Source organism: Leucopleurus acutus (assembly GCF_964270905.1).
Source record: "Leucopleurus acutus genome assembly, chromosome: 7".
NCBI lineage: Eukaryota > Metazoa > Chordata > Mammalia > Artiodactyla > Delphinidae > Leucopleurus > Leucopleurus acutus.
In genome coordinates this window covers 64,804,116-64,827,944 of record NC_139150.1, presented here as the reverse complement: position 1 = coordinate 64,827,944, position 23,829 = coordinate 64,804,116, and the positions used below count along the sequence as shown (strand labels likewise).

Sequence of the window (23,829 nt, the reverse complement as noted above, 5' to 3'; positions counted from 1 at the left end):
GAGGTTGCCCCAAAAAGGTTCTGAGGTCATGAAAACCAGACACGACTGAAGGTCAGGGTAAGACACCTTATTAAAAATTAGGAGATTGGGAAATAGTGGGCAGTGAGACTTCACGGCTCCCTTTCTCTCTTCAGCTCCCAGAACATTGACTCCTACACTTAAGGTACTATAAGCACAAGAAGACTAGAAGACTCCTTTGTGGGGAAACTACCAGTCCAAGGGAAAAGAGCTGCAGATCCTGGCATTTTTAAGGTTCCCCAATTAAATGGAAAGGCTCCACATACACAGAGCTTTCTCCCAGCTTTTTAGTGCTTCATTTTTAAACATGAACATACAGCCAAGGATCAGCAGACATTTGAGGAAAGCTTCTCATGTGAAACTCAGATAAATGGGGTCAAACACTCAGAAAAAACAAAGACAATCTAGGGGGGAAGAATGAGGGGAACCACCTTCAAAACAAGTATGACTTCCATCCTCAGAGAGCTAAAATAAGGTATTACAAACATGAAATAAGAAGACTCTACTATAAAAAGGTATAGCCAAGAAACAAGAAACAGCTCTTGTAAATTAAAAACCCAGAAGCAGGGGCTTCCCTGGTGGCGCAGTGGTTGAGAGTCCACCTGCCGATTCAGGGGACACGGGTTCGTGCCCCGGTCCGGGAAGATCCCACATGCCGCAGAGCAGCTGGGCCTGTGAGCCATGGCCGCTGAGCCTGCGTGTCCGGAGACTGTGCTCTGCAACGGGAGAGGCCACAACAGTGAGAGGCCCACGTACCACACACACACACACAAAAAAAACCCAAATGCAGAAATGAGAATTCAACAGAAAAGTTGCTATATAAAATTGAAGAAATTTCCTCAAAAATAGAACAAAAATATAAAAGGATGGAAAACAGAAGAAATTAAGGATGTCAATTTATGCCAAACTGACCTATAAATCCAATTCAATTCCAATCAAAATTACAGCAAGGTTTCTTGGTGGAATGTAACAAGCCAATTCTCAAACTCATATGTAATATTAAAAGGATAAGAATAACTCTCCTCCCCACCCCCCTCAAAAAATATTAAGAATATGAAGGAGGGAACTTGCCCTATCTGATTTACTCTAAAGCCATGGTAAATAAAACAATTTAGTATTGGTTCAGAAATAGACCAACATGTAAGTGAAACAGAACAGAGCACCAGAAACCAAACCTTAGATATAAAGGAACTTGATATATGACACAGATGACATTTTAAATCAATAAATAGTAACAGAATAGACAAGTGAATAACTAGTACAGGGACATTTGGTTATCCATTTGGAAAAAATAAAATTAGACCCTCCCTCATGCTCTATACAGAAAAATGTATTTTTCTTTATGACTTTAGATTATACGAGACACAAAAATCACTATCAATAAAGGAAAAAACTGATACATTCAACTACATTAAAATTTTAAAGTGCACATCAAACACAGTGTGGATAGTCTCCATGTCTCCCCAAAGAGGAAAAAGATGTTTGCCATGGAGATCCAAGTAACCAAGCAACCAAATATATTAAAAACTCTTATAAGTCAGTAAGAATATACAAACAATCCAAAAGGAAAAGGGGAAAAAATATAAAGTTGCAGTTCACAGAAGAAGAAACATGAATGGCCAATAAACATAACATGCTCCACGTCAGGGAAATAGAAATTTAAGCAAGAGCGAGAGACAATTTCACACGCATCCTATTGCAAAAGAAATTAAATCTGGGGACTTCCCCGGTGGTCCAGTGGTAAAGAGTCTGCCTTCCAGTGCAGAGGATCCAGGTTCGATCCTTGGTTGGGGAACTAAGATCCCACCTATGCCGCAGGGCAACTAAGCCCGAGCGCCACTACTGAGCCCGCGCTCCTCAACTAGAGAGCCCACGTGCAGCAAACTACAGAGCCCACGCTCTCTGGAGCCTGCGCGCAACTAGAGAGAGGAAAAATCCCGCATGCCACAACTAGAGAGAAGCCCACATGCCCCAACGAAAGATCCCGCATGCCGCAACTAAGACCAGACGCAGACAAAAATAAATTTAAATAGAAATTAAATCTGAAAAATACCAAGTGTTCAAGAGACTGCAAGGGAAGAGAAACTCTTCTCTGAAATTGATACAACCCCTTGCGAGAATAATTTAGCATATATTTTACCTCTTAATAATTGCATACACGCTAAATACATCCCACATAAACAAAAATATTTGATGTTCATGGAAGCATTGTCTGCAATAATTGAAACTTGGAAAGAACTTAAATCTCAATCAATCCAGTAATGGATAAACTAATTATGACATATGCATAGGACAAAATACTATAGATCAGTTAAATTGAATGAACCAGAGATCGTTTATTAACTTGGCTAAGTCTCAAAAACACAAGTGAGAAAGACAAGTTGGACAGAGACTCATACTCTGTGATACTGTATGTATATTTTTAAAATATACAAAATACTAAAAAAAAATGATGTATCATCAATGTTTACAGACAGAAAATTAAACACCAACTTCAGAATGATGGTTATCTTTTGGCGGTGAGGTGGTGGTGGGATGGTGAAGTGATTCAGTCTTCAGTGATATGAAATTCGTTATGAATTTTAAGCAAATATGACAAATACATGATCTGGATGGTAACTGTTGGCTATATTAATGGTATTGGTTGGTTATATTGAGTATTAATTATATATTATATATTAATCCCTGTTATTTTTTGTATGTTCAAATATTTATAATAGGTGTATGGTTTAATCAACGCAATCCATGTCTGGAGTACATTATAACATAAAAGAAAATTCCAAAAGAACTATAAAATACCTCATGCAGTTATACATCAAGATTAACTTGCCTGCTCCAAAATAAATTTTTTTAATTTTTGTCACAGAATTTATTTTCTCATCAAACCAAAGCTACCTGGATCCTTACAGTGAAGTGTGTGTGTGTGTCTGTAACAAATAAAATCACATTAAGGATAGAGGAAACTGAGTGAGTTTTTCTTTTCTCCACTAGAGGGAGGTGTTGAACTTACAATATTTTAAAATGGAACTTGTTTTTGAACTGACATTTAACATCAAAGTAAACCACACTGTGCTCTTAGAAAATAAACTTGCTTTCTTTCCACACCTTCCAGAAACATAGCCCCAAAAGTATAATTCTTTATACTTACTCATATAAACACTATTTCTTGAACTCCAAAATATGGTTTCAAGTCTGAAGGATTAAAGTAATTAGAAACATATCAGAGCTAAAGTACTCCCCCTTCCTAACTTATGAAATATATCAATATAGATATAGTTACAACCTTAGTCTAGTACATGGTTATCTCTCTAAATCCCCAAAGCCAGCATAGTTCTACAATCAAAAATAGTGTTTACTACTGTAGAGTATAAACTAGTACTAACTTTATGTAATACCTATCACAAATTATAAATCCATAAACTTGAAGACCAAGTGATTATACTGCTAGGCATTTACACAGCTAAATCACATGTACAACAGCGCAAAGATATGGACAAGAATGTTAGTGAATCATTTTAAATTAAAGCAAAAACTTCTGAAGGAAATAAAATGTCTATCAATAAGGGATTTGTTAAATGTATTAGGAACTTCCACATGACAGAAAAGCTTCAAACACTACAAGAATAGTGTAAGAATATCAAAAGATGGATGCCAAATATTACTGAGGCATATTTATGTAAATATAATAATATATGTTTATACACCCTTAGATGAGGAGTAGGACTGGAGCAGGCAGGCCTGCAGGGGAGGGGGGGATTCCTTCACTTTGTGCTTTTAACTTGCCCTAAATTCGGGGCATTTTTACAATAAGAACAATATTATGTAATTTTATAAACTGAATATTAAGATACTTCCTGTTTGGAAACAACAGGCAGTACCAGTGCCAGACTCACTTTCTATGCCATTTGCTTACAAAAGGGCACCAGCAGACAGTTTCCCCGGAAGCTACCAAGAAAAGCTCCTTGCTACCCTAGATCATTTAAGGCAAAACTCTGAAATACTTCCTTTTCATGCAACTTACTCCAAGCTGTCCCTAGATCACAACTGTGCTTACCAGGTCAATCTCTGACATGTTGTACCCCAATCCCTAGCTGCTGTCTTATCATACAGCCAGTGATTGATGCCCACACCTAGTCTGATACCTTCCTTTACCCCCTCGCCCCCCCACTCTTCCTCCTCCTTCTTCAGTCTGCGGTATTATTTTCAGTCTACATTTCCCACGCTCTTTTGCCATCACAAAATCTCTCACCCCTTGATCACTAGATATATAAACCAAATTTAGTCAGTGAATGAGGAAAGGGCACTTTGTTCCCTGGCTTAGTTACAGAATTTTGGAAATAAATTAAATATGAAAAACATACATTCATCTTCTAAATGCTTTCAATCCTACTGATGAGTTATACATTGAAATGAACTATAAAAATGACAAAGGAAAGAGTATGACGGTTTACCACTGCACGTCCCACACTGCCTACAATAGAAAAGCTCATGGCTAATAAGCATCCTCAAAGTTCACATTTCTATTGCAGAAAACAAAGAAATAAATAAAAACAAATGTTCATTTTAAATAAAAATTTTAAATAAATAGAGATAAAAAATAACATATTTTTTCCAAGATCAATATAAACACATCATTCTAAAATTACCATGGCTTTGCTTTGGTTTGAAATTTCAAATAATGCTAAAGACATGGAATTTTTATGTTTATCAAAAGAGGACAGGCATTTAAAAAATGAAAAACATTTTCTTAAAATGAGGTAACTCCATTAATATTCCAGAGAAGTACACCTCTATTCAGCACTTCAATTACTGGGAAAGAAAGGAGACATGGCATAAAATTAAGATTTGCTTTTTATAGTGAGCCTGAATTCTAAAGCCCAGATGAGAGAAATATTATACCAGCTTTGTCTCTTAAAGATGGAGCTTCATGTAGGTTTATTTAAAACTTATTTTAAAAACTGAATTCCCTTAGAGAGCTACACAAAAGAACACTATGTGATACTAACACCTAATTATAGGATGGAAACCTGAACCCATCAACAGCCAATAGAGAGAGAATTTCCATCTATCCCTCAAGTTGTTTTAAAAAAGACTTTTTTAAAATATAAAAGGTTTCTAAGCTTGCTTTATAAAAGGAAAAGCAGTTTTCTTTTGTTAAAATAAAAAGGACAAGAAATTAAGAGACAGTGTTCTGAACATTTTGGTTACAGAGTACAATAAAATCTATTTCACAGAAAGTGGTAGTAACTAAGGAGTATATTCCCCTATTCTTCCCACACATAATAATTAAAGATTCATACAGAATTTCAAATTATCTTAACACTTCATAATACAAAGTCTGTTGTAACCACGTATATTTCATGTGAGATTTACAGGATTGACCAGGAAACTGTTATCAAAATCACATCATCCACACATTTAAATACAGGTCTCTGCAGCATATTTTATAAGTTCCGGGCTTCTGACTGGTAGCGCTGGAAATTTCTGAGTATTTTTAAAAAAGGCGGGGGTTGGGACTTCCCTGGTGGTGCAGTGGTTAAGAATCCACCTGCCAATAAAGGGGACACGGGTTCGATCCCTGGTCCACAAAGATCCCACATGCCATGGAGCAACTAAGCCCGCGTGCCACAACTACTGAGCCTGCACTCTAGGGCCCACATGCTGCAACTACTGAGCCCATGTGCTGCAACTACTGAAGCCCACGTGCCTAGAGCCCGTGCTCCACAACAAGAGAAGCCACAATGAGACGCCTGCACACCAGAACAAAGAGTAGCCCCCACTAGCTGTAACTAAAGAAAGCCCGCGCACAGCAATGAAGACCCAACACAGCCAAAAAATAATAAATAATAAAAGGGTTATTTTCACTTACTTACGTGTACTTGTTTGTTCTAGGTAACCCTGAAGACAATTATCAACAACAGCTCAAATGTCCTCTGCTCTGTGGTGATCTCCCCAATCTCCCAGGCAATTAATTCATTTCTCTTTTATGATCCCATAGCATTTTGTTCAAAATGTTATTATATTACAATATATTTTCTCTCTTTACATGTCTCTCCATGTTGAGATATCTTTTAGGACAGAAATCATATCTTAATCAATTTTATATCTTCAGGACCCACAGTAGGAACTCAGAAAGTACTTAGGGAATGAATAAATGAACGAGTGACTGAATGAATGAGAGAACTAACTATACAAATTACAAGCAGACTCTAAAAATAACAGGAGCTAAAAACAGAGCTATCATATGATCCTACAATCCCACTCCTGGGCATATACTGGGAGAAAAACATGGTCCGAAAGGATTCATGCACCCCAGTGTTCACTGCAGTGCTGTTTACAATAGCCAAGACATGGAAGCAACCTAAATAAATGTCCATCGATGAAAGAATGGATAAAGAAGATGTGGTACATATATACAATGGAATATTACTCAGCCATTAAAAAGAATGAAACTTGGAAAGAACTTTGCAGCAACATGGATGGACCTAGAGACTGTCATACTGAGTGAAGTAAGTCAGACAGAGAAAGAGAAATATCATGTGTGATATTGCTTATGTGTAGAATTTTTTTTAAAAAAGATAGAAATGAACTTATTTACGGAAGAGTGACAGACTCACAGACTTTGTTGTATACCTGAAACTAACACAACATTGTTAATCAACTATACTCCAATATAAAATAAAAAGTTAAAGAAGCAAATAATAAATGGGGTTACTAATAAAGCATAAGTTATTCATGTTAGACAAACTTGAAGTCATGGCCTTAGAGAGTTCAAGTCTACTAATAAAGAGTATAATCAGCTTTATATCATAAGAAAATCTGAAAATATATTTACCATTACCTCTGCTTAATTTATTTCCAGTGGTTGGCGCATGTATGACAAATAAAGCCTTTATAAAATCTCAAAAACAAATAAAATAACATAAAATAAAATAAAAAAAATACTAAGAGGTCTAGAGAGTGACTGTCTTTCCAAATTCCACAGAGGGAGAGACTGGGAAGAAAAGGATTGCCCAAGGACCAAAGGTTTGGTAAAGATATGATTTTGTTGGTATTCTGAACACTTACATATACAACAAATTCAGTATTTCCACTGTTTACTGCCAGCTTTCACTCTTAAAGAAATAAGGTGCTTTCTATTCTCTGCAGGTTTTGGGCCGCCTTCATCTCACAAAATTGTTCGTAACACAAAGCAACTCTAAAATTTATTTTAGATGGGTATTTTTCATTCTGTAAAGAATGCATCTCTTTGACATCTATATAAAGACTATATTTCAATTTGTCATTTTGTATAGAAAAAATGTTGTCTTACCACAGAATAAATAAGAGAAGAAATGATGGAAATTTATTTGAAATTTTAAATTCGTTGGTTAGTGAATGAACAGTTTTCATTTCTCCTACCTCTCCTTCAAAATAATTTACATATAATCTCCTGAAAGAATGCAAAGTGAACAGGAGTAAAAATCTGGAGACTTGTAGTCTTTTCCCACACTAATCACTCAGTCTATGGTGTGAGTAAATCACAGATTGCCATCTGCTCATCTATAATGGGGATTAGATGTAATCAGTGATTTTCAAATTGGACTACTCGAAGCCTGGGGGATTCTGTGATTTTGCGGGGAAGAGGTTAAAAGAACATGATTAAGAATTTGCACTTCTTAAAAAGAGTTCCAAAAAAATCACTATATTATATGATTTATAAGCATCCTCTAATACCAAAATCTGATTATTCTATTTCCTTATGTTGTTAAAGACTGCTAACAGTCTCATATTTTAAACTGGAAAACTAAATGCCAAATGTATAGGTGTCCTTTAAAAATCAAATAATTTATGCAGAAGTCACCCAATTCTAATAGTATCTTTTGGAAACAGTTGCCCATATTGTCATGTAACTACAAATGAAACATGGCCTTCCAGAGAGCAAAGACTAGGAATTATTTTTTCCTTGAGTAAGCGAGTCAATTATCACACTAAGGTAATTTTTAATTTCATAAGCATTAAAATGACATATTTATTATTATTTTTAAAATACCTGTACTATAAATTGTAACTCTCTTCTTTCTGCTTCCCATTGTTCTGCTTGTAATCTAAACTCCTCCAATGCTGTCTCCCTGATATGAGACTCCATCTCATTCTTCTCCTGCTGATGTTTTTCCAACGTTTCCTTTACGGGAATAAAATCTTGTTTTAGTATTAGATCAATAAAAGCTATCTTTCTTCCTTCATCCACAATTTAAATATACATAGGGCTCTCCTTACCTATACAGACTGTTAAAACTCATTATAATTTATGTTAAAATCATTAATTAATAGAATAATTATATTTTGGTCATCAGAATGTATATGTGAATAAGAAGCTATGGTTACCCATTTAATTTAAGCAACATTTCATATATATATAGAGATAGATAGATATAAATAGATACAGATATTTAACCCAATTTTTCCAAAAAATTTAACTGCTGGGGAATGAACAAAATGCATCATATGATAGAGACAAAACAAAGCAGATTGTTTGGCAAATATGTAATCTATATGTAAAGGAGATAATATGGAAAGCTCTAATTAGCTATAGAAATACTATTTGGATTATCCCTGATAATTTATATATAAATCTGACAAAGAACACTGTATTTACCAAAGGGGAGAAGGAGGAGTTTTGTGCAACAAATCAGTATAAGGAAACTCTAGAATGTTAAAAATTTGAAAAGTCAAAAAAATTTTTTTAGGTTTAGACTATTAACTAATTTCTAGTTCTACAGATAAACAATATTTGCAAGAGGTTTTTCTTCTGGGGTTTTCCGAGTTGTACTACATTTACAAGATCTAATCTGGTTCAAAATCTCATAAGTATAAAATGCAGGTTTCCCAAGAAACCCAATCTTCTAAACTATAGGGTTTTAAACTAAGTCTGCATTAACACAAGGAGAAAGATTCTGTGGTTTATATGAGACAGAGGGAAAGCCTCCTGTGTCCTTATAAACTGTAGCGTGGTTCTGCATAATAAAGACTGCCCTCCCAACTTTCACTAATGGAAAGGCAACAGGAGGAGCCTTGAGGTTTTTTCCCCTTAGGGCAAAAGAGTGACTCCTCTTCACCCCCAAAGGTCTCTGTGCAGATTAGTTCAAAGCCAATTGTATAAAATCAAAGCAAAGTTCTCCTACCAAACAGGTGATGAAGATCACATCAAGATCTATAAAAGAGATCTTGAGATGCAGGCTGATTGACTATAAGGATTGCTGCCACCATTACCCTCTTTCCCCATAGCTCTAGACATTTCATGTGGAGAAGTTTATACAAAGCAGTTCAGGGACTTGTAGTTCCAGGTGCCACCTAAACTCCCCCCATTCAAATACTAATGGAGCCCTTGTATATGCCAGGCACTGTTCCAGGGTCTAGGAATATTACAATAAAGAGAAGAGAAAACTGTGACTTTTGACATGCAGGAAATCAAAAGGAGATATGCTGACAAGGTCAGGGAACCTTTGTGCTGAAACTTTTACATTTAACAAATGCTTTTGTAAAATTATTTTTAGTGAAGATTTATTTCCAATATTCTGAAAAGCCATTTACACCAGTGGTAAATGTAGAGCATTTTTATCATGTAATTTTATTTATTTATTTATTTATTTATTTTTGGCTGAGTTGGGTCTTTGTTGCTGCACACGGGCTCTCTCTAGTTGCAGCGAGTGGGGGCTACTCTTAGTTGTGGTGCGTGGGCTTCTCACTGCAGTGGCTTCTCTTATTGCGGAGCACGGGCTCTAGGCGCAGCACGGGCTTCAGTAGTTGCGGCTCACAGGTTCTAGAGCACAGTCTCGGTAGTTGTGGCACACGGGCTTAGTTGCTCCGCAGCATGGGGGATCTTCCTGGACCAGGGCTCGAACCTGTGTCCCCTGCATTGGCAGGCAGATTCTTGACCACTGCACCACCAGGGAAGCCCTATCATGTATTTTTAAATTTAAATTGGTACTTCCAAAAAGTGGCAAATACAGACAATTCAAAATCTATCTTTTAAGTGGGTGGCAACTTCAACATTAAACCATACTTTTACTTTAGAGACTAAAAAGGAACAAAAAATGGGAGAATAAATAGCTCACAATAATTTCAATAAAAGGTCATCAAATATTTATATACTGTGCCTATACAGAATGTACCCTACACAGATAATGAAGTTTACATCAGATACATAAAAATTTTTCTATATTTATTGCATATTCAGGTCAAAATCTGGGGCCCACATTTTTAAAATTACAAATTTTCATGTTGCTGGACCAAAAGGGTTGTGGGTTCTTATCTTCTTACAGTATTCCCATATAAGTGAGTTGGTTTTTTTTTTGATCAGAGATCTCAAACTGTTTTTCACAAAAGAAACAATATATATATTAATATATTGCTAAAGCATATAAAAAATAGACCTGCAAAAATACCCCTAAAAAGGAAAGAAGAGAGGGAGAAAGGAAGGGAGTTGGTGTGGGGGGGAAGAAATTAGATTTTCTTGCTTTCTGGTATTTTCCTTTCCAAAAATAACTTCAAATAATGTATAATACATATAATGAATATTAAATATTAAAAAATTCCTTCATAAAATATTTTACCTGTACAGTTTTCTCTAGTCTGCTTTTTTCTTTCATAAGTAAATCATATTTTTGATCACAGTTTTGAATTATATTGTCTCTTTCCTCCAAATCACATTCAAATCTTCTGCATTCTTCTTTCCATTTCTGCTGGGAAGTCTGGAATGCTTTCTCCATCCCACTTGCCTTTCCCTGAAGTTCTGCATTCTGAGCTATTAAAAATATAAAAGAATAATAGGTACATTTACAACCATAAATTAAAACCGTAGGAGTTCAGAAACCTAGGCATTGGAGCTGATTTCAATTACAGCATGATATTAAGACAAAACATTTAACCACTTCATACCAGTGAACTCTTGAAAAGTTCCTGTCCCAAAACCAATCTACTCTACAATTTCTCAATCTCTTCTTCCCCTCCAGACAGAGGTGATTTTGCTGTGAAATGGTTATGACATATTCCTAGAGGCACGCCCAAGTTTAGAGGCACCAGCTGCAACTCAAATGATTTTTCTCCTATTCAAGAAAATAAAAATTTTTTAAGTGTGACATATAATAGGGCTACTTTTTAAAAAGACTTGATAGATTACAAATTTTGATTTTTGACTTGGCAACAAGTTAGTTGTGGCATATTTTACACTTGATACTGTCACAAAATTGAGGTTGGGAACCCTAGAACTATAGCTCTTTACTCCCCCAAAGTTAGGCTCGATTCACCTCTCATCCTAGTATTACCTCAACAATAACCATCACTTCCCAACTCACTATGGCTGCTGTTTGCCTCAGCACCTAGAAAGAAGTGATGAAAGGCTTCCAGGTCTGGCTCCATCACCCATCACCTGATTAAACCTCCCTGACTCTCTAACCCTCAGTGGGAATAAAGTTGTTGTAAAGATAAAAATGAGGAAATATGTACAAACGTACTTGTTAAACAAACCAAAAAAAAAAAAAGCCAGTTAGTAGTATTATTTTTAAATTATATTTGTGTTTTGAATGGATTGTATGTTCAAAATACAAGTTATTATCAAAGGTACAAAAAGTCTCCCTCCCATCCAGTTACTCTCTCTACAAGACATTATTGTATGGTTTAGTATCCTGTATTGCAGGTAAAAAGTTTGAGGCCATTTTGATTCCTGTTCCTTTGCATCTGGCTTATTTTTCTTTCCTTTCCTTTTCTTTTCTCTTTGAAAGCTTTAGGATCTTTTTTTGGTCTCTATTTTTCTGGAATTTCATAATGCTATGCCTTCACATGGGTCTATTTTTTTCCACTGTGGTGAATATTCTGTGGACCCTTTCAATCTGGCAACTCATATCCTTCAGCTCTGAGATTTTTTTAAAGTAATTTCATTGATCATTTATCCCTCTGTTTTCTCTCTTATCTCTTTCTTTCAATATTACCTATTATTCAGATTGGCCCTCAAAGTTTCTTGCCTTTTCTCTCCTATTTTTCCACCTTTGCCTTTTTTAATCTAATTTTGGGATACTTCTTCCATCTTCATCTTCCAATGCTTCTACTGATATTATTCATTTCTGATTTCACATTTTTTTTACATCTTTATTGGAGTATAATTGCTTTACAATGGTGTGTTAGTTTCTGCTTTATAACAAAGTGAATCAGTTATACATATACATATGTTCCCATATCTCTTCCCTCTTCTGTCTCTGTCCCTCCCACCCTCCCTATCCCACCCTTCTAGGTGGTCACAAAGCACTGAGCTGATCTCCTTGTGCTATGTGGCTGCTTCCCACTAGCTATCTATTTTACGTTTTTTAGTGTATATATGTCCATGCCACTCTCCCACTTTGTCACAGCTTACCCTTCCCCCTCCCCATATCCTCAAGTCCATTCTCTAGTAGGTCTGTGTCTTTATTCCTATCTTATCCCTAGGTTCTTCATGACATTTTTATTTCTTAAATTCCATATATATGTGTTAGCATACGGTATTTGTCTTTCTCTTTCTGACTTACTTCACACTGTATGACAGACTCTGATTCTTCCAAATTATTTTTTTCTCTCCATTTTAGAGTCTTTCCACAAGTATCTGCTAATTCTTGGCTGCCTGCTCCCAATTAAGTGTAACTATAAGGGTGACATACCTTTTATACATCCACATAACCACTACCTAGATTCTGAGCTTCAGGATGAAACTTGGTAACTGTGGTCTGATAAAAGTAGGCCATTTATTAGGAAATCCCCAACATCAGCATCATTAGGTTTTTCCTCTTGGCTTGGTCAGATGACCCATGGAAGAGTTTTCCAAGCTCCCACGTGAAGTGTAGAAATCTCAGTGCTAGCTTTTGGGAAACTCAATAGAAAAAAGGAAGCTGGAAGGAATAGTTCCTCAATATTTAACATTGAGTATGTTATCTTCCTGTTTTTGCCAGTCTGGAGACCCTGTATTTTATCATCTCCAGATATTAAGCCTCCCGAATTACACTAGGAAGTGGGAGCAATCCCAGAATATCATACTCTTGGGAAGGGGATCTAAGAACCTAAGTACCTCTAGAGCAAACAGATTTCATCTAACCCTCTTTATTTTACTTCTGCTATTCCAATTCCTAATTCCAAAGGTAGCTGGTGCTTCCAGTTCATAAGCCTTTGATTATCTAGCAAGTTGTGTGCCAGCTTTCCCAACCCCTGGCTTAGGATTCTGACGTCTCAGGTCTGCTAAGTCAGTTATCCCTCATCCATTCATTTTCCAGCTTCGAAAATTTTCTCTGTTATCTTGTCTCCTCTCTCAATCATTATGAGATTATCTCTTTTAATATCCCATAACTCCATCAGGTTGTTTTTTATTCTACCCTCAATATTTTATCATATATATAAAGTTTAAAGTATTGTAAAATGAACACCTGTAAACCCCAGACTAGACTCTATGATTGTTAACATTTTGCCGTATGTATTTTCTTTACCACACATTCATCCATCTATCCATGCATCCACTCATTTTTTTCATCCATCAGACCATACTTTTTTATGCATTTCAAAACAAGTTGCAAATAAAAGTACATTTCACTGCTGAATAATTAAGCATTCATATCAATAATATAGAATTCAATTTTTTTTTGCAGGTAAAATTTACATATAGTGAAATGGACAAATCTTAAGTGCTCCATTCAAAGAGACTTGACAAATGCATACACTCATGTAACCAAAACCCCTATCAAAATACAGAAAATTCCCTTCAATCAGAAAAGTTTCCCCCTACTTTTCCTAGTTAGTCCTCACTACCAACCCATCCTAGAGGTAACCGCTGTTTGATTTTTTTTTCACCAACGACTAGTTTTTTCTGTCCTAGAATTTCATATAATGGAATCATACAGGAAGTCCTCTTCTGTGTAAAGTTTCACTCAGCATAATGTTTTTGAGATTCACTCATGTTATTGAATGTATCAGTAGTTTGGTTCATTTTTATTGCTTAGTAATATTTCATTGAGTGAATATACAAAAATTGTTTCTTCATTCTTCTGTCAATGGACATTTGGGGTTTCTCTCCAATTTGGGGCTGCCATGAATAGAGCTGCTATGAAATTCTTATACAAGTCTTTTGTGGACAAATGTTTCTCAGAGAAACTACCAAAGAGTGAAACTTCTGGGTCACTGGATAAATATATGTTTATTTTAAAAGAAATTGCCAAGTTTTTTTCCAAAGTATTTGTACCATTTCACCTTCTCACTAACAAAGTATAAGAGTTCCAGTTCCTCTACATCCTAACTAACATTTGGTATTGACAGTCCTTTCAATGAGAGCCATCAGATGGGTATGCAGTGACAGTCTCTGTGGTTTTAGTTTGCATTTCTCTGATGACAAATGAAGGTAAGCATTTTTCATGTGATTAACGGCCATTCTTCTATGTTCCTCTGTAAAGTGTCTTGAAATCATTTGACTTTGGGCAAGTAACTTCCCATCTTCCCTGGACTTCAACTTCCTCATAATTAAATAAAAGTCATTAACTTGTACATCTAGTGCCTTTCAAGTCTTATAATCCTAAGTTCCAGATAGTAGTTTAGTAATTAAATGCCAAAGGTAATCAAAAGTATTTTTGACCAATGGCCAGGCCAAGACTAGGGATCGTAACCTTTATAATATTATAACGGGACATTCGCTTGGCCCCATGCAGTTAACAAAGCACTTTTATTTTCTCATTTCATCCTTAAAACAACCTAGGTTCAAGTATCAGTAAGTGGCAGAATCAGGACCTAAATCTAAATCTTCAGAATTCACGTTCAGTGTTCTCTTCATTAAAACCTGCTGAGTATAAGAATGTTCAGGGCAACACTATTCTTAATAAACAAAAACCAGACACTACCCACTACCAATAGAAATGGATGAATATAAGTGTGGTATGTTCACACTATATAATACTAAACATCAATATGAAGTTCATATGACAATAGGAATGAACTCACAAGCACAAAGTTCAAGAAAAGAAGCCAGATACAAAAGAGTACATACTATATGATTCCTTTCATATAAAGTACGAAAAAGAGGCAAAAGTAATTATCGCTATTAAAAATCAGGATAGCAGTTATCTATGTGGAGGACTTCTGGTAATTTTCCATTTCATGACCCAGGTGCTGGTTATAAGTCATACACTTATCTAGGCACACTTCTTTATATATATTATACTCTGTGGTTCCTAAACCTAGCTAATCAACAAATCACCTGCAGTGCTTCTTGAACATACAGATTTTCTCAAGCTAGAGATTCTGTTTCAGATTACATGTGATAGGAGGCCTATGAATTTTTTTAAAATCTCTATATGATTCTGCTGATTATTCATGAAACAAGTGCTCTAAAAAGTGATTAACAGAATTTTCAAACCATTTTTCTATACTTGTACAAAAAAAATAATGTAAGGTAAAGTAAATGAATGTTCATATAATTGCCAGAAGACGTACACACACAGCAAAGTCTGTCCATCAAAGGCCAGTCAAAGAAATCAAAACCCTACCTCTGATCCTATATGGAATGCATACACAACAGGGAGCAATGATATACAGTGACGTTACAAACATGGAAAGAAATAGAAATAGTTTTACCACAGAGTTTTTCTTGGATCCTATGTGCCTCAGCTAATCTTTCTTCAGCAGCCCGCCTTCCGAGTCCAGCTTCCTTTCTAGCAACAGCCAGGTCATATTCCAGACTTTGTCGCAACGCCTCTCCTTTTTCAACCTCGGATCGTAGCTTGGCAATCTGGCTCTCGTAGCTTGCCAGCTAAAAACAGACTTCTGATATCATGAACCAATATAAAAATATGTCTCCAAGATTATGAGATCATGCACCCAAACAATTTTCTTAGAGAAATTTGTTTCTATAATATTTATAAGACAAGAATTTACACATTTATACTTTCTAAAAGACTGGAAAAGAAGCACTAGCCTTACTCAGCAAACAACATTCATTAATTTTCTTATTTTAGAGAATTCACTAGAGAAAAAATTTTTTTAATTCTTATATGCACTTCTTATTAAAAGTAAAGAGAAATCACAGGTTTTAATCAGAAAAAGTGATACCTAAGAAGTGAAAAAAATGCATGACATATAGTAAGAACTTAAAAATTCATTCTTGGGCTTCCCTCGTGGCGCAGTGGTTGAGAGTCTGCCTGCCGAGGCAGGGGACATGGGTTCATGCTCCGGTCCGGAAAGATCCCACATGCCGCAGAGCGGCTGGGCCCGTGGGCCATAGCCGCTGAGCCTGCGCGTCCGGACCCTGTGTTCCGCAACGGGAGAGGCCACAACAGTGAGAGGCCCACATACCGGAAAAAAAAAAAAAAAAAAAATTCATTCTCTCCTCTACTCCTAAACCCTAATTGAAATCAAGAAGCAAATGGTCAACTTCCCTGGCAGTCCAGTGGTTAAGACTCCGCACTCCCAATGCAGGGGGCACAGGTTCGAACCCTGGTCAGGGAGCTAATGTCCCACATGCCACACAGTGCGGCCAAAAAAATAAACTAAAAAAAATAAAATAAAATGCCTTTAAAAAAGCAGCAAATAGTATCAAAATTTGGTAAATATTGTCTATATTATTTCTCTGGATTATGACATTACTCATAGAGCATAAAGTAATAAAAGTGCCTGTTTTACAGGGATTTTAATGAACGAATATCTAATTTATCTACTGTTTAGATAACCAGATAGTTAATAACTAGATTTAATTTATCTAATATCCTTCCATGAAGTAGTGTGACAGGAGACAGGTCAGAGAGTTAGAACCAGATGATTTATAAAGTCCCTTCCCACTCTGAAATTCTATGATCTAATCAATGATTCATTAAATGATATTAAATACTTGCTACATGTCAAGTACAGTGAAAGATATAAAAACAAACATTATAGAGCCCCTGATCTCAAGTAATGAAATGCTATAGAAACTCATAAGGGATTAGTTTTACGAAAGAGGTAAAAAAGTTATGATAGTTCAAAGAAAAGCAAAATTACTTCTGGCTGGAGGGAGAGAAAGAAATGATGGATGAGAGAAAATGCTAGGAAGGTATCATACGGGAAAGCATCAAGCTACTATATCAGGCTAGAAATAGATGGTCCAATTACCATATAAGAAAAGACAAAAAGGATTTCTAAAGGGCAACATCAGAAATTACCATAAGTAGCAGTTAATATGTAGAGTGCAGCAGGAGTTACACTCTTTTTAACATATATAAAAAAAATAATTTCCATTTTTATAAATGTTAGAAAAGTAAATGTCTTCAGCACACTTATACTCACAAAATAAGAATTTACAAATATCTTTTAATAAGTTAATGGAAAAAAACATAAAACCTTTATTACATCTTCAAGATAACTCCGTTTATTTCAGAATCACGCCATCCCTCCCTGCCCAGGAATAAAGTTGGTAACATTTGGGCATCCCCAGTTGTGCCAGTCATTTACCTGTTTGCCCTCAGACACCCCCTCCCCCATCCTTCTCCAGCTCTACTCCATATTCTAGGAACTACATGTGCCAGACTTCCCTGCCCACTGGCTTCTTGGGAGTTTGGATCAATGAGAGGCACTTGTGGTATATGTGAGGACAGGAAAGGAGAAGCCAGGGTATTTGTCCCTCTCTAGATCTACCCTGAGCAGCATCTGTCTTCCCTGTGGCTGCACATCCTTCTGGATAGCTAGCTTTTTTCAACCTTAGGAATGAAAGCAACTTCCTAATGTTGCTACCCTCTGGGTTACCTTAACATCCCCTATATGTCTTTTTACCTCTTCTGGTACTTGTGTAATCAATTCCACTTGGACACCAAACGATATTACTCTTGGTATCAGAAATAGCCTCAAGATGGGTTTCTGATATTTTGTGGTAAACCTATATGAGCCTAAATACAATGAAGACCTTTTTGCAGGTAGAAATGAGATACTTTTGCAGTGATCCATGGCCTCCAGTGGGATCACAATTATTTACATTATCATATGCAATTGTTTAAAATAAAGTGCCAGTTGAGTTCAAGCCTTTGGGAAATGAAGTAGCAACTGCACTTGACCAACATGGCAGTTTTGTTTACTACAAGACCCATGGCATGGGAAGGCTAAATCTAACTATGCTAGAGAATTTACAAAAATGAAAAGGTAATCCCAGGGTTCTAGAATCTCAGCTCAAGACAGTCAGAAAGCCAGAGAGTTTCTACGTTGACTTTAAAGAATCTCTTATTTCTCATAGCCCCATGGCAGACAAGGCTAAAGACCAGATGGAAAATCTAATTATGGGGAATGCAGAATTAAAATACAAGTTGAATAAAGAGCCTCAACAAGTTTCTAATGTTAAGATGGTATGTATCAGCTGGGCATTAGGTAGAAAGGAAGGAGATGGATGAGGACTTTTGGAATTAGACAATCCTGAAAACTGTAAACTTCCAATCTCCTCTGAACACCCCTTCTCCCAACAACAGCAGCCTCTTCTCCCTGTCTGAGCTACTTGACCTTCCCTTGCTTTAAGACTTAGTGAGGACCACAACTGAAATAGCTGTCTTGCAACAAGATGTGCAAGACCCACTTTCACCTCTTTGTTGCCATCGATAGACTCAGACCTCAGTAAGCCACAAGGGGAGAAATGCAGTCTTCTCTGGGAGAAGATAGCATCTATAGCAAAAAGACTGCAAAATCTTGCTAATCTTGTAATAGAAAGAACCCGCAGAACATATATAGGCTTGATTTGGATTTAATAAGCTAGCTGTAACAGTTTGCTTGGAATGGGTGACTGTAAATTGAATTCAACATCAGCCTGCATCACTTAATAAAGTCAAAATGCCGGTACTTTCCTGATATAATATGCAGACTTAAGAAGATGGGAATGGTGGCTTCCCTTGTGGTCCGGTGGCTAAGACTCTACGCTCCCAATGCAAGGGGCCTGGGTTCAATCCCTGGTCAGGGAACTAGATCCCACATGCTGCAACTAAAAGAGCTCACATGCCGCCACTAAAGATCCCGCATGGGGGTTTCCCTGGTGGCGCAGTGGTTAAGAATCTGCCTGCCAATGCAGGGGACATGGGTTCGAGCCCTGGCCCAGGAAGATCCCATATGCCGCAGAGCAACTAAGCCCGTGAGCCACAACTACTGAGCCTGCGCTCTAGAGCCCACGAGCCACAACTACTGAGCCCACGTGCCACAGCTACTGAAGCCTCCGTGCCTAGACCCCAGCTCCGCAGCAAGAGAAGCCGCGACAATGAGAAGCCCACGCACCACAACAAAGAGTAGCCCCCGCTCACCACAACTAGCGAAAGCCCGCACACAGCAATGAAGACCCAACACAGCCAAAAATAAAAATTAATTAATTAATTAGTTAATTTAAAAAAAAGATTTTGCATGCCACAATGAAGATCCCCCATGCGGCAATGAAGATCCTGTGTGCCGCAATTAAGACCCGGCGCAGCCAAATAAATAAATAAATATTTTAAAAATAAAATAAAATAAAAGAAGATGGGAGTGCTTTTTTTACGAGCAAACCAAAACCTCCCCTTTCGTCAACTGCATCCTCTTTGAGAGCCCAAAGGACATTATTTTCCCAATTAAAGTGCTCTAACATACACTGGCCAACAAAAGCACCCTTAGAAAGCTCTAGCAGCTAACCTCTATATACCAGAGATAATAGTAGATGGTAAAGATAATGGTGGGATATGTCATAATTGAGATGGACTCGCCAACCTCAATCAAAATGGTGAAATTCCAGAGTAGCAAAGGCCAAGTGGTAGCAATTAACCAGTAGAGACAAGGTGAGCACAGTTTCTATAATGGATGGCTGGAACACAACAGTAATCATAGCATTTGACCTCCAGGTATTTGTGGTGGTATCTAATTGATCCTTGTGTACCCGGGAATTAAAGAGATGGGCAGTCTTCTAAAGCAGTGCTATGCAGTAGATATATAAGGCAAGAAATTTTAAATTTTGTGTAATTTTAAATTTTCTAGTAGCAATATTTTGAAAAGTAAAAATAAATATGTGAAATTAATTTTAACATTTAACCCAATATATCCAAGATTCTTTATTTCAACATAAAATCAACATGAAAAATTATTAGTGAGCTATTTTACTTTTTTTAGATATTTTACACCTTTTTGTACCAAGTTTATGAAATCCAGTGTGTATTTGTATCACATCTTAATTCAGACTAGTCACATTTCAAGTGCTCAAAAGATACATGTGGCTAATGGCCACCATATTGGAGAAGCGATTCTAAAGCATTATTTGGTCTAAACAACAGCAACAAAAACAAACAAACCAAAAAAACCAAACTGACAAAAAAACAGAAAAACTCCAAGTCTGGTGAGCAGAATCCTTACTTAAGTCTCTAAAACATGAAGTCATACCCTCCCATCAGTTCCCAGACTCCCTGACTCCTTGAGGCACCACCACAAGTACACACTGTAAACTTCCCCGAGCCTTTCCCAATGCGCAAGGTACAAGCTCTGAACTGGAGACTAGCATTTACTATATCCCGCATACACAGATCCAGGAAATAAAGGATGGAAGTGGAAGTGGCCTCTCTCTATTAACACAGCCTCTAATAACCTTACCATCTACCAACCCACTCACCGGGTTACCCCCCACCCACCCAAACATGCAACTTCGGGCTTTGATATTTTAGAAGAGATCTTAATTTACAAAGGGTGAATACTTCCACCAGGTGACACAAAAATGACCCACATTGATACATACTGCAACATGGATTAACTTTGGAAACATTATGCCAAATGAAACAAAACAAACACAAAAGGACAAATACTCTATGGTGCCACTTATATAAGGTATCTATCTAGAATATGCAAATGCATAGAAATATAAAGTAGATTAGAGGTTAGCAGGGGTGGGGATGGGGAAGGATGACGGGGGAGTTATTGCTTAACAGGTACAGTTTCTGTATGGGATGATAAAAATTTTTGAAAATAGATACTGGCGTGTGAATATAAATAAAACTGAATTGTTCACTTAAAATGGTTAAAATTGTAAATGCTATATATTTTTTACCACAGTAAAAAACATTTTTTTAAATCCATTATATCAGAAGCTGAGACTACCTCTAGGCTAGTTTTGGGCTCCTTGTGCCAGTGAAACAAAAGGCAAAGAAAGATGATGTTACCAGAGTCTTGATTACCAAGACTGGCTAGGGTGACCGATCCTGATTACCAAGGGGATAGTGAGGCAGAGGAGACCATGGAAACCTGGGGATTCAACGGTATGATTCTCAGTATATCCATATCTACAGAGATCCAATAGAGGTGGCACCATTAAGGAATCAAACTTTTCAAGAATGAAATGCGGTCACTCCACCAAGGAAAATGCTGGCAGAGGGTAAGGGGAACAGGAATCAGTTGTGACAGAAGTGAAGTGAAAAATATCAGCTTATAGGGCTTCCCTGGTGGTGCAGCGGTTGGGAGTCCGCCTGCCGACACAGGGGACGCGGGTTCGTGCCCCGGTCCGGGAAGATCCCACATGCCGCAGAGCGGCTGGGCCCATGAGCCATGGCCGCTGAGCCTGCGCGTCCGGAGCCTGTGCTCCGCAGCGGGAGAGGCCACAGCAGTGAGAGGCCCAAAAATATCAGCTTATAACCCTAGGACCAGTTCTAAGAATAAGAACTGCAGCAGCTCTGCATATCTGTTATATGTACATATTTCTTTGCTCCTCATCTCTGGGATTATATGAAGAATGTTGGTACTATTGGTCTCAATTTAATTCATGAGACACAAAATTATAAGATTCTGATGGTGAGGATACACATCATCTGTGAGATAGAAACGATGGACTAATAAGGCTTTGTGTCTCCCATTGTGGAGTGGGTGAGAGCATCTTTGTATAGAGGATATTTGAGTTGCCTTGCAAGATTACGCAGGAACAAGACATTATTGCATGGGAGTTACACATGAGCAGAAGAGTGATAATGAATGCTGAAGAGCAAAAAGTGTGGAGTGTCAATTATTTGTCCATTTGATCCATTTCTCAACCCCCTTCTTTTGCTCTACTCTATTATATCATAGGAACTGTAATTCCCATGCTCCATTGTTAAATGGCTCTACTTCCGGCAGTGTCTCTGGCAATAGCTGCATCTCTTTTCAGGTTCCAGCTGCCTATCCTTCATTCCAACATCCCAACCTGACTGAACAGCCCCTACCATGGTTCTCCCTCCCACCAGACAGCTCCAACTTCTGGACTCTGGTAACATCATCTCCTCCCATTGGTCCTCTGGCCTAGAGGTGATGGTGGCTTCCTGATGTAACTAATCTCTAGGTGGCCTCATCATTCCCTGTTTGAATTCCTAGGTCTTTCATCACCTGTGCAACCAATTCCGTCTATTAATGTCCCTCTTTTAGCCTTACTGGGCCTTATTTGATTTCCAGAGCTACCCACAGAGCTGTGAAAAACATATCCTCTAGCTGTGAAAAACAACCATGAGGTTGTTTTCTCATTTAAGCTTCAACATATGCACTACAACATGCAACAGCAACAAAATGGTATCTCCCTCCTTTTCAAAACAAGTCTTCATTCTTTTAGGTCTTATGCTCAACCAGTTGTCTTAGAACCTCCTCTCTGTGTCATCCTCCATGTCTTTCTGATGCCCTCCTACAGCATGTCTCAGCCTCTAAAAGGTCTTTCACCATTTTTACGCCATGACCCTCTTTGGCAATCTGGCACAGCCTTTTCAAAATAATGTAATTACATGCATAAAATAAAATACACAAGATAACAAAAAGAATCAAAGTATAAAAATAAATATATGATATAACAACCAATTTGTGATGCTGTAATCTACATTACTTCTTTAATAACATTAAATAAAAAGTTGTACTCACAAGTCTAATAACCATTTCAAAGTAATGACAAGTATAAACAATATTTCAATATATTTGCAGTAACTGAAGTATGGTATGTGTCTGCAATTTCTATTGGTGATAAATTCAAAAGTACTGCTAATCCTACTATAGCTTGCTTTTAAAAGGACGACAGGCTGGGCCAAGCCCTTCATAACTGAAGGAAATGCTTAACATGAGTTAGGGGTTAATAAAAATAAAAATATAATTTCTCCCTATCCAACTACATGGATTCCTTGATTTCTCAGTTTGTAAGGACCCCTGCTTAAGACCCCTACTCCTAAGAAATCTGGCAGGATCAGTCAAACACCTTTAGGTCTTGAACCCTAGAAAGCCTACTGCTTCGTCCTAGGTATCCAGTAACTTTTGGCTAGAGAAAGTTACATTGCTTTTCCTTATTCTCTCCCATCCTCATTGCTCTAAAAGATTTTCTTGCTCTATCGTCACTATCGGGGCCAATGAGATATCTGAATAGCTTCATGACCTCTTGTCCTACTTTGCACATCTGTATTATTGTGCTCAAATAATTTTAATAACCACTGCAAAAGTGAAAACCTTGTGGCATTTTCCCATCTCAATCACCCACATTAGTACAACTTAGTTTCATTCGGAAGCTGTGAATCTGTAAGAAACTCCTCTCCCCCATACCCTCTGCCCACTAATAAGTCTCAACAGTAACCTATTATTTCCATACCTAGGAAAGAAAACGGGGGCTCAGAAAAATGACATAAGTTGCCCAAGAACCCACAATAATGAAATTTCTAGAGAAGTCATTTTAAAGATTTTTATTATTTTTTATTGTGGTATAATTGACATATTATATTAGTTTCAGGTGTACAACATAATGATTTAATATTTATATATATTGCAAAATGATCACCACATAATTCTAGTTAACATCCATCACCATACATAGTTATAATTTTTTTCTTGTGA

General features: G+C 37.1%; 1 protein-coding gene across 1 annotated transcript in view; it reads right to left on the bottom strand.

Annotated features, from left to right (window-relative positions):
* CCDC171 (coiled-coil domain containing 171) overlaps positions 1-23,829 on the bottom strand; it is a gene marked incomplete at its 3' end in the record, with an annotated part of 361,839 nt that overhangs the window by 311,126 nt on the left and 26,884 nt on the right. Inside the window, exons 4-6 of the mRNA XM_082842979.1 lie at positions 15,634-15,808; positions 10,614-10,804; positions 8,051-8,182 (exon numbers count right to left, since the gene is read on the bottom strand). Of these exons, the coding sequence (XP_082699105.1) occupies positions 8,051-8,182; positions 10,614-10,804; positions 15,634-15,808 (498 nt within the window). The remainder of the gene's footprint in view (positions 1-8,050; positions 8,183-10,613; positions 10,805-15,633; positions 15,809-23,829) is intronic.